This window comes from Dothidotthia symphoricarpi (assembly GCF_010015815.1).
Source record: "Dothidotthia symphoricarpi CBS 119687 unplaced genomic scaffold P153scaffold_12, whole genome shotgun sequence".
NCBI classification, from domain to species: domain Eukaryota; kingdom Fungi; phylum Ascomycota; class Dothideomycetes; order Pleosporales; family Dothidotthiaceae; genus Dothidotthia; species Dothidotthia symphoricarpi.
Window position 1 is genome coordinate 1023383 of NW_022985019.1, and position 11649 is coordinate 1035031.

The 11649-nt window shown below is 50.8% G+C and overlaps 3 protein-coding genes across 3 annotated transcripts; 2 read left to right on the plus strand and 1 right to left on the minus strand.

Moving 5' to 3' along the window:
* Nucleotides 1-218: 218 nt before the first annotated feature.
* P153DRAFT_397695 (CAF1-domain-containing protein) lies at nt 219-2165 on the minus strand (the record flags this gene model as incomplete). Its single annotated transcript, XM_033671576.1, has 3 exons — nt 1478-2165; nt 287-1307; nt 219-229 (listed from the first exon to the last, which is right to left on the minus strand). Exons 1-3 carry the CDS (start codon nt 1946-1948, stop codon nt 219-221), a joined length of 1503 nt encoding a protein of 500 aa, XP_033523036.1. The 5' UTR covers nt 1949-2165.
* A 228-nt stretch (nt 2166-2393) lies between these two features.
* Nucleotides 2394-2701, plus strand: P153DRAFT_292674 (uncharacterized protein; the record flags this gene model as incomplete). The annotated part of the gene is made up of 2 exons (XM_033663847.1): nt 2394-2485; nt 2542-2701. The coding sequence occupies 2 exons, from the start codon at nt 2394-2396 to the stop codon at nt 2699-2701; spliced, it is 252 nt and encodes an 83-aa protein (XP_033523037.1).
* A 5209-nt stretch (nt 2702-7910) lies between these two features.
* Nucleotides 7911-10916, plus strand: P153DRAFT_42106 (uncharacterized protein). The gene is made up of 2 exons (XM_033672284.1): nt 7911-8586; nt 8640-10916. Exons 1-2 carry the CDS (start codon nt 8115-8117, stop codon nt 10670-10672), a joined length of 2505 nt encoding a protein of 834 aa, XP_033523038.1. The 5' UTR covers nt 7911-8114; the 3' UTR covers nt 10673-10916.
* The last annotated feature ends 733 nt before the right edge of the window (nt 10917-11649 follow it).

Below are 11649 nucleotides of genomic sequence, written 5' to 3' on the forward strand. Positions count from 1 at the left end.
AAAGTGTCGTGGTCGGTAGCGTTGATGTGCATAGCCTTGCTTTGACGCATGGCCAGCGTTGTGCTGTACAATGTGTTTCAAAGAATGATGGGGTAGAGCTGATGGTGCATGATGCATCGACGAATCAACGACAAGTGGCTGATGTTGCTGTCGTGTCTGAAAATAAAGTAGTTGATCTGAATCGTATCTAGGGGTATCTGAGTTTGATAATCTCCGATCTACATGGTCTCTTCAGCATGAAAGTCTGCATGAAATGACTATTTGCCGCCATATCCCCCAAACGTACCAGCACCACCTGGTGTCATCATGCCGTGTCCTCCAGGCCCTGGTGTAGTCGCCAGGCCCACAGAATGGCTAGTCGGTGTGCTTGGTCCTTCACCGCCATGTCTGGCTTGCCCAGGATGGAACATCATACCGCCATTCATGCCCTGGAAGCCTGAGAGGGTTTGAGCGCCTTGTGCAGCAAGCACGGCAGCTTGTGCTGTTGCGCTTGCTGGCGGTCCAACGCCTGTGAGCCCCCACATCTGGCCGTTCATCTCGTTGGGAACTTGGTTATCAAAGATCTTCTTCTTCATCTCCCAAAAGACAGTTCCTGTCAGCCATGCATCAGATCCGGCGGTATGTGAGTTTCCGACGCGCTGACAGCCGAGTTCGTCCGCAAGATCTTGAAGCCCCGACTTGGTGCCCAGATTGTTGAGAATGTTGGTCGCTGTGGCTCCAATCACACCACGGCGGACGAGGTTGTTGGCGTGTCGCCAAAGATACTTGACGTCCAGCAACCGGGGGAAAAACACTTCTACAAGCCTGCGGTATGCGTCCTCGTCTTCGGGTAATGGTTTCGAAGTGAGCATCTTTATCAAGTATGCAAAGTCGTAGCCAGAGTGAAAGGAAATCCAATTGACGTCTTCGGTAAGCGTCATGCCAGATGTGATGAGAAGCGATCCAAACTCTTCAGGATTGATGCCCTGGGATGCGTGTTTGTCGAAGTCGGCACCAGATTTCTTGAGCATCTGAATGGACTCCTCGTTGTACATGTCATCTTCAAGCGAGAACTGGAAGTTGAATGTCCACGTGCAAGGGCAGACGATAATGTTGTTGGCGTAGCGCTGCAACGACTTTGGTTGGTAGTTGAGTTGCGAAGAGTCGAGGTGCGACGGAGGAACCTCGCCTTGTATTGAGAACAGGGTGACGCCTAGCTGAATGATCTTGAGCAGATCGACATTACAACGCACCGTCTGGTAGTGATACGAGGCTTTTGAGTTGAAGTCACCAATGGGGCGAGCGACGACACCGGGGAACTCGGTGTCCTATTGTGGGCGTGAGCATTGAGTGGTTACAAGAGAGCAGCAAAAGAAGGATAGATACCGCGTCCAGAGGAGAAATTATGCCACCGTTGATGGCACACTTTCTCCACGCTTGAGACTAGTTTACAAGAAAAAAGTGACGCGACCAACAAATAGGAAAGGGGTATACTGACCATGCTGACGTAGGGATACTGGTCGATGAGCGAGCGCAGGAGGTCCATCTCTTGGTGCAAGTTGGAGCGCCAGACGTCGCGTATCCGCTGTCCCTGAAGGCCCTTTGCGCCGTCCTGGCCGCGTACGGCATCCTGCTGTAGCTGAGCACCATGTGCAAACCGCATGCGCGCCTCATGACCATCCAACCCCGTCCCTCCACCTGCCCCTCCAAGCGCTGCTGCGGCGCCCAAGCCTGCCCCACCAAGCCCGCCGCCCAGGGCTGCGGCACTCGCCTGGAAGCTGTTCTGGCCGTGGCCGAAGAGGTTGAGATTGTGTGCCTGGTTGCCGCCGCCAAAGCCCGGGTGCTGCTGCATGTTCTGCTGTTGTGGGAGAGGCGGTTGTGGCTGTGGCTGCTGGTGTATCGGGGCGGAGAGGTGTGCAAAGGGGTTGGAGAGATTGTGGCCGGGGAAGCGGCCCCCGTGAGGCGGCATCGTGCGTGGGTGTGTTCTGGTGCGTTGCTGGCGAGCCCGTGTGCAGTCGTCGTGGTGTGGTCAAGCGGGCGACGCAGGCACGTCTGAAGATGGACGGGGTGCGCAGTCAGGTGCAGCGGCTGGCGACCAGTCTGGACAGTTTGATAGGGCGAGTCGGGTTGGGTCGCGCAGGTGAGTGGATTATTACTGGAGCGTCTTGTTGAATATGGGAGGTCGAGGTGGAGAGGTGTTCGCGGAGCTGCATGGCGGCGGATGGCCCTAGCGCCATGTCTGTTTCGCCAAGGTGAACATCATTCGGACCTCTGTCGCGACGACGACGTCAATCCACCCTGCGCCTCTCCCAAGCAGCCAAAGAGGCCTCACAGTACGTCTGGCGTCCCCAATGGCCCAGCCGCTGCCCACCACTGCCCGCCGAGTCACGACTAACACACGCAGCTTCACCACCATGGCACCACGCCCCTCCATCACCGGCTTCGACCCCAAGAAGTTCGCTGCGGCCTCTGCAAACGGCACAAAGGGCGACCCATGGGCGCGATAGTACGAACCCACACATGTCTCTCTCACGTCTCCGTACCCTAACCACGCCTGCGCAGTGAGCAATGGCGATACACGGGTCCCTTCACCCGCTTCAACCGCTTCAAGGGCAGCTTCCCCGGCCTCGGTATTGCGACCGTCGCTTTTGCCGGCTACCTTGTCGCTGAGCAGTTGTTCTTCAAGGACGACCACGCACATCACGACGAGGGACACCACTGAGAGTGCCTGAGCGTCGGAAGAGAATGGCTTGCAACCCTGAGGCGTACTGGCTGGTTTGGGATTGTGACTGTGGGAACTGTATATATGGAATACCACACAGCATCATCCAAAACAAGTTCATATCGCCTCGCCGCCCTTCGCGCCGATGTGTCCGCGAAGCATCCTTCACTCGTATTGACCAAGTCACGCTTCCATCAAAAAGCGAAGAATGAATGACCCGCATGTTATGTATTGGCATTCTGAGAGAAGAGTGACTCGTCAGCATACTCAATTCATTTATGCAAGACAGGAATTCGAGACCCTGACTCAGTTCGTCATATTTTCTTCGTACGATATACTGGCCAATGCTTAATACTCTGCAAAAGTGATCTACAAGCACTGATAAGGAAGGGAGCGAACAACTGATCATGTTTGACTGTCACACCTATTTCTGACTGCATAGGACGTACTTTGTACTTCAGAATTCTGCATACCAAACGTCGAATGCCTGTCATCATACCAGAACAGATGTTTCTGCGCTACGTTTCATCATAAGAAACAAGAGCTTTTTCGGCCGTGTGAAACCGATACTGTTGCGCGACCTACATTCTGGATTTAACCCCCATGTCATGCAAGAGAGCCTTGCGCAACAACTACCCATCGAGACATTGTCCGAACATGGGGGGAAACACGGACCATGGTGGTGTGATCGTCGAGCAAAGGATTTGTAGCACGGCTTATATCCTCGAAGTAGCCAATTATGTATATTGGCCGCAATGCTTGTGAATAGTAAGCCGCATATTCACTGTTGATCTTGAACAAATAGACCAGAATCCTCCATTGTTCGTCCCCTCCCCCTTTCAGGCAGATATCGGCAGTACGAGCAAAAGGAGAGAAAAATATCGAACCACTCCATTGTGTGCACTGCCCAACAATCCTAACATTCTCCCACAACCAGGAAATATTCAAGAGATTGTGCGCCCCGATGCGACTTGCATGCTCACCCACGTCGAGTGATCTGACCTGCAGTAAACCGTTCATAGCGTTATTGGTGGCTTTTACAGATTTTCGATCGCCAGAGAAGGATGATCATCCTAGTCTGCGCCGCCGCCAACCGGCAGCACTGTTAGTCATGAACAAAAGGATTTGCAGCTTCCTGTTTTGTCAAAAGCTCAAGTCTCGGTTGATGAAGGTGTGTTTTATGTGATGAGTTGCGAGCTGGAACCATCACCCATCTAGGGGCATGTAGATACATATCTCGAGTTGGATAAATGAAGATCTGACACTATACCAATAATCCCATTGGATAAATAGCATATCATTTTGAGAGTGACGGTTAAGTTAAAGGTTCTATGCTCTAGCTATACGTTGTAGTCGTGTTTCATGGTGACCTTTCACCAATACCTAATGTACGATGAACAGTAGCGGTGTAAATATGCAGGAAAACGCAGCACAGAGACGGGAGCGACTTATCACCAACCATGTCCATAACATCCAAACTTGAGAAGATGAACACTCTCAATGTTAAAGATCACTTTTCTTATATTGCCCCAATGCTCAAAACAAAGCAAACAAATCTCGATTATGGATGTGTAATGACGTGAAGAATTCGAGAAGAACGTGACTGACCAATCTTACGTTGTCAAGTCTTTGTAAGAAATACAGTCAACGTTTGCTTAACTTTTCCAGTAAGTCTTGAGTAGTTGAGAAGCGGGGGTTGAGAACTGCAGTTGGCAGGTGTCTGTCGTGTTCTAGATCTCAACGACGTAAAAGGGGTATCGATGTTCCGTATGCATGGGAGATTTTCACATGTGCATAAGCGATCGGAACAATCTCCATGCCTCAATGATGGGAACATCTTTGTTCGGTTCGCTTAGTCTTCGAGGACCTTTTTCAAACCTACCGTCGTCGTTGCGACCAATGTTAAAGCATCGGAGTTATTCTGGTACTGTGGGCCGCGAACCATCAATTTGATATACGCACATGTGTTAGTAAACCGCTGAGAGGGAACGAGAAAGCGCCATATGATTGTTCCTCGTGTAGATAGCGGCGGCAACTACAACTTAGTACTTTCATTCATCGCCAGCGATCAAACGTTCCGAACAGTCGGTCCCCTCTTGTTGCTACTTTGAAACGTCCGCACATGTAGTGTATACATATCCTGCGGGCTGTGTAAATCATTGTGCTGACCTGAGACGCGGGTCTATGCCATGGAGGTTTAAACGTTCCGAGGCTTCTGTTAGGTCGCTGAATTATACTTCAACTCGATTCGGGGGATGACGATTCTGCGAAGAGAAGATGACGGGTATCGATCTGACAAGAGCGCTTCAACACCTTCAGCTCCAATGTGATACTATTGCAACCCCAACAGGATATTCGACTGCTACAGCCTGGTAGATATGCATCGTAAACCTTGCATGTGCAGAATGGTGATGTAAGGTTGTTGTCGAGAGTCGAAAGCTGTGTGTGCACCTCGATTGTATATTTTCCTCAACATGAAAGTGGGACATGGAGCTATTGAACGCAGCCACAGTCCCACTCGAGCAACCTCTTCTCGCAAAAGTGTAACTTCAGCACTCTTGGGAAGATTTGCTCAAGAGATGGTTGATCCATGTAGCGAAATGGTAACTACTGCAAGGTGCGGGTCCAGGCACCACAATACCTATCTTGTCTATGCAGGTACGGTTGCCCCTGTTGTACGCAGTACAGAAACGCTTCCGAGAATAACTTTGTGAGCTGGATATCGGAGGTTTTTGGGAAACGGTCGAATAAAGCTTGTATCAGGCGACTATTATCGGATACGAAGGAATTTTCGTCAGATGTTGGCTGCGTGCGCGGTACCAAAGACTCATGACAGTAGGTATCCACGCGTATGGGTCTGCAAACGCGTTCTCCGGATCTCGGAAGTGCGACGACAGTTATTCCTGGGACCGAAAGGCCCACAGAATGGGGCTGCTAGACACTCTCCTCAGCCCCAGGTAGACGTCATTCGAGCCTGGGCGCACAGCGTGCAGACGTCGCGCGTTGGGGCGATATGGAACTTAGAGCAGGGCGAATATTGGAAGCGTTGTATTGCGCGTTCACCAGACGTCATTGCTACAGCCACGACGACAGCGTGGTGGAGTGGTCGTTATTAGTACGCGGTGGATATGTCGATTCGCTCCTTCCTCTCGTGGCCTGCCGCCTGCGGTCGCTTCGACACGGCGTATGCATAGATGGGTGGACCTCCGCCAGTTTCTGACCACACTCTCCAGTCTGCCAGCATAAGCGCACAGCGCAAGGTGGACCAGGAGTCTCCTCAGCATCTTCGCGCCGGTACAACCGCTTGAGGGCGTGCAGATGTGCTGGACAGTGGCACAAAACGCCTCACATCAACGTAGACTGTGCCGGAGTGCCCGTCCGATGCCAATGCACATGCCATAGACAATCCCCTAGGCCGTGATACCCAGGCACTACACAAGCCGAGTCAATCATTCGCTCTCTCCAGCAGTCTTCGTGCGAGCTCGTACACGCCGGGCTTCTAGGCGCTCGTCATACGTATCTACTGACTGTTATACCATCCTCTCTTCTCCATAGGACCTTCTGCAAAGCTGTTGCACAGCGGCTGACGGAAGATTCCATGGTTCCGACCAAGCTACAGGGTGCACTCGGCGAAAGGGCCCAGCAAAACGCGACTGCAACATTGCCCACACTGCAGCCATGCTTCGCTGTGTTATGCAACTGTGCTTCCAGCTAACGCTGATCACTAAGCCATGCCTAATGGATGCACGGCCCTGATAATGGCTTGGCAGTCTAGTCTGAGTGAGATTGAAACGACTGGGAGCATCAGTGTTTGAGAAATGGAGATGATGAGGAGCCTCAACAACACGCCTTAGCCAGCGCATCTCGAGCCTTGCCTGAGTAAGGAGGCGGGGTAGCGAAAATCGTCTGCCAAAATGGCCGTTACCGTAGGGCCTTCTTCGGCTGTTTCACCAGACATTATCTCCACCGTTGTTGTGGCCTAGACGGCATCATTTCTCCGATGAGGCTGTTGACGAACAGCACGACTGCGTATTTCGTCCATTCGACTCCTCGCTTTGTTCCGCGTAGGTCAATCCGCACACCTCGAGGCGGCATATCTCAAGGCGGCAGGACGCTGCAGATTCACGCATAAAGAACGCATACCAGCCGCAGGCACAACCTTGACTAATCCTCATTGTAGTATGCTTTCGCCGAGGTCACCCAGAGAACACGAGCCCACGGCTTGACACTGTAGCGGCTGTCGTAGTCGACACCAAATACCACCTTTCGCACCTAGGTAGTATCGCAACTACCATCGCACCCGACGCTCAAGCCTCTAAGAACAGTATCAACTCGCCTCGATGATATTGCCCAGGGTGCTGTCAAATCAGCCTGTGTTGCACAACATGCCGGCATCGAGCAAATTGAAGTGCCTGCCCCTGGCCTTGTAGCGGTCCCAGCGGGACCTGCAGCAGCGCTGTTTTCCGTTTATTCGCTTTACCGTCCAATCAGAGCCAAGACGTAACTTCCCTGCCATGTGAAATTGGTTCAAGCCGACCTGTCGGGCCGCATTTTTCTTTGGCGTAGATGTTCTCAGTGGCTTGCGGGACGGTAAACCTCAAGCATGCTCCCGTGGTCCCCAGCCACTAACACCTGTCCAGGTCGCCGTTCCTAACTCCTTCAGCAGTGGGATCCCCATGTCCGTTTTTCGTGCAGCAACCCCTGTCCTTGCGTTTTGAGTGTCACCAAAGTTTGGTGGAGCGCACTGAGCACTGCGTACCCATCCTCCAGCTTTCTCCACATGCTCTACTCGTGCATTCTGGCCATGTACTTACACTCATTTCGTTCCTACGTTTCCAGTCCCCTACAGGCTTCCAAAGTCTCACCTGTCTCAGTGTTACAACAAACTCTACCTTGGGAATCGTCCTACATCTCTCATGCACTTCCCGCATTCGTCTACCGACTCTTGCTATTTGCAATCCTGTTGCCCTGACGCAGTGCGCGGCAGATCGTTCTCTTTGCTATAGCTCTATCGGCCGACTAACCATCCCAGCAAGTAAGTGTATAACGTATACAATCCTGTTGCAGTTCTTCCTGGCCCTTGCTCATCCTCATTTCGAATTCGCTAGTCCTGATCGCGCCATTGTTATGGATTTCCCCTCTCCGAGCTTCTGACACAGCAACCCATATATTCGACCTGATCACTGACACGTTCGCCAGACAAACAGTCCAGACTTTCCGCCCTATCAATCTCAGACCCGCATATACAAGAACGTCTTCTGGAATACCCTGTCCATCTCGTCTCTTGATCCCTTTCATCGTCTAAGTTGGTCGTCTGTGTCAAATCTAGTAGCAAGGCTTCCACTGTGTTCGTCCAGCATTGCCCAACTTTCACTGGTTGTCTACGATCACAGCTTTCTTCAGTCTCTGAACCATGTTTGCATTTCATAAAAGCGAATATTCATCGCGTTCCAGGCAATCGTCCACAGATTCCCAAGCCTTAGATCTATGGACATCCCAATGCTCCGATGCACCTTCTCAGAGCGATATGCATTCCCCTGAGCGACGTCGCATAGCCCACTCGGGCAAACGGAGCTCTGTGTTCAACCTACGCTCAAGAAGCAATACAGCAACCTCATCAACATCCCTGACTCTTTCAGGCATGGCTGAACACGGATCATGGTCACACGAATCTTCTCCAACTCCCCATCAGCTCGAATTTCAGAGTCAGGACGAGGCGTCAGGGACGGCTAGATCATTGTTTCGAGGAAAGAAGGGAAAAAGAATAAGCGGGTCCATCGCATCCAGCATAGACATGGATGACGATCAAGAGATAGATGCTGGAAAGAAGCGGATGTCAATCCTGCGGAGAGGCAGAAGACGAACAAATCAGTCTGATAGTTCCTGTAAGTCTTTTCCTCCGAACTCCATAACATCCAATTCTCATTCATCACCATAGTCAACAACGCCAGACAACGCATCTCCGGCCCTTTTGACTTTCAGCACCTTTCGCACACAGACAGGCATCAGTTTGCTGCCTTGGATGAAGCCTTTGGGGACGAGTTAGCTGCAGGTTATCAGGCGGGACGCCAATCTTCAAATCAAGATTCCGTCATAACAACGGCGAACAATCGCCCACCAAACATCACTACATCACACAGTCCGGCAAACTCGGACTTAGTATCCACATCCACTGTAGATCATTCGTCGTCGGTTCGCAGCCCAAAATCCGGTAACGAAATCCAAGAATCGGAGTTCACTTCGCAAGTGCCACTCTCCAGACCACCGCTTCGCCTAACTAGATCTGTAGAGAGTTTTTCTCAGCCTGGTGTCAATCCCAGAACGCATCGTCAATCACAATCGATTGTAGCTCCGTCTCGAAGGTCATCTCTGCATCCTCTGACACCTGTACACGATATTCCCGAGGAATTCGCAGAATCCGCAGAATCCGCAGAAAAGCAGAGTTCACCTCAACCAGCCCTATCCCGCTCCAAGCGAGAGTCGGGTTTCTGGGGTTTCTTCGATTTAGCCAGCGCTACAGGAGAGGCGGACACATTCGACGATTCGGAGTTTGTTGCACATGCTCTCACGACTCCTGATGACTCTACTGTCAATATAACGACACCACCTTTTAGTCCCAGTCTGGAAGATGTCGCCGAAGAACCTGAACGATTCATAAGCCCAAGGCCTGCGCCACAACCGCCTCTTCGAACTCCCACCACTCCCAGGTCACCCTTCTTGGAGGCGTTCTCGTTTGCAGGCCATCGCTCACCAACATCCAGAAATCGCAGTCGAGGGAACTCACACGCATCTCCAAAATCTCTGAAAAATCGCGAATCGATGATAGAACCCATCGTACAAGACCTACCTTGGCAGCCAGTCACGTACAAACGTTCTCCACAAACAAAATCCGCTACTCGCCGCCAATCCAACACGTGGCGTGCGATTGAAGAATCATGGGAGAACGATGTTGACTACATCTATGAGAATGCTCTGGAAGCAGATTGCGATTTTGACTGGGATTTTGCCCCTGACGATGGAACCCATAACAGCCAACAACAGACTCTTGAATCGGCCACTCGCAACGACAGCTATACCAAGACGTCGCACCATACTAGAGCTCCATCATCCGCTTTAGGAAACTATTCAATGTATCGGATCAAGCCTGATCGCTCCAATTCAGAACGGGATGCCCCGTCCGGAATACCAGCTTCAGTTGTAGAGAGCAGGCTACAGATTCTTTCCGATACACTGGATATCGTTGAGGCTGACGGCTTTATGTTGAGCCCTTCTCTCTTACTACCTCAGGATTACAAGGACACTCGCGAGTCGATGTTCCAGTATGAAGACGTTGAGAATCTTCTTGGCGAATATGATTGTGTCAATCGCCAATTTCCCATCACTGATGCGGATGATAGCGCTTTCAACTCTGCCCGGAGCAGCCGTGTTCGCTTTAGTCGACGAAGCTCGTACGACAGCAGCCTAATATCTTCAACGCAGAGTTTGGGCCTTTGGAATTCTCCAGTTCGCCGTTCTGCAAGTTCTACTGCGAGTATCCCCGAACTTGTACATTCTCGCCGCAATCCACGAGAGTTCACTTCTGCGGTCGACGAGCTCTCCGAACAAGGTGTGGCGCTTGGACGCTTCCACGTGCAGACAGATACCAATGATATTACCCTGCCAGGGCGCGCCGGTGACGGTACATTCTTTGCTTCTGAAGAACCTCTTCAAGACAACTCCTGCTCCTTGGCCTATCTTGAAGAGGAGCTTAATACGTCACCTGAAGTAGCGTCACGAGGCTCGCAGAGCTCAAAGAAAGCTCATCACAAGCAGACATTGTCCGCCGAAGCAGCCAGTAAAGTTCAAGCCACCACTGAGAATCAGTCGATGAAGGCACGCAGCCGTGCCGCGACTATCAGTCATGTTGTCCGGCAGCCACAACTGAGCCTTTTTCCATCACCTCCAAGACACTTGCCAGCCCATCGAATGTAGACTAAGTGTGTCCTGCACAACGTCCTAATTCCGTAGCGCAATGTCCAAGATACTCTCCGTTCTAGTGGTTTCAAGAGCAGCAGCCTGGCTCCACTAGAAAAACCATATTAACGACGACACGGCTCCCATAAACTATCGCAATCAACTTTTTACGACTTATGACTACTCGGCGTTACTCTCTCATACCTTAGATTTTCTCTTACTTTCTGGCGACTTCACAGCTTCTTTCGTTTCGTCACATCTTGTTTGATCGGTGTGTGGGCTCTGTTTTCTCCTCCCTGCCTCGTTTTCATTAGTGTTTGTTGTCTATGTCCTGTTCAACATTGTGTATCTAATTGTTGATGTTTAGACAAATTTCATCTCGTTTCAAATCCTGGGGAAAAGAAATTGGGGCTTAAAAGTTTCAAAGCGGATCGGGTGTTAAGTTTGTGAACGAGAAAGTGATAGTTGTTGTGTGCGTCAAGTTTGCTTGCAAAGTCTTCTTCTAGTCAGATTGACTTCAACACATGTTTGGTAATTTGGAGCATGTCAGTTGTTTGTATTCCTCCCATAACAACTTGTAACCCATTTTCGTGGCGGTGCATCCGTCGTGACTTCATGTAAGGATGATACTCGATAATCGTATGAGATAGGCTTAAGGTAATTTTATTTCAGTAAACAACTTGTCGAAGAAAGCCTGGTACTAAAGCAGGTTCATATTATCGTGTAGACATAGCTGTTACACGCAGAATCCACAACCTAGGGTTTGAGATGAGTTACCAGGATCGTCGTGAACTTTATCCTGAAAAAACAATCAGCAGATGGATCTACGGGTGCAGACAGTGTTCGTTTTATTACTCACGTTTATCAATGCGACGGTAATCATCAATAGAGATTATCTAGTCCGCAGAGCCGAGCCTACCTATATGGTGAGGAGCAGTATTGAACACCAGTGATATAGGAATTTTATACTATCTACAAGGGCTCACTTACACCAT

Bases quoted from the DNA above. Each gene is read 5' to 3' on its own strand.
- P153DRAFT_42106 (XM_033672284.1), top strand. From the start codon at position 8,115: ATGTTTGCATTTCATAAAAGCGAATATTCATCGCGTTCCAGGCAATCG. The intron at 8,587-8,639 runs GTAAGTCTTTTC...TCATCACCATAG, and splicing joins AAATCAGTCTGATAGTTCCT to TCAACAACGCCAGACAACGC.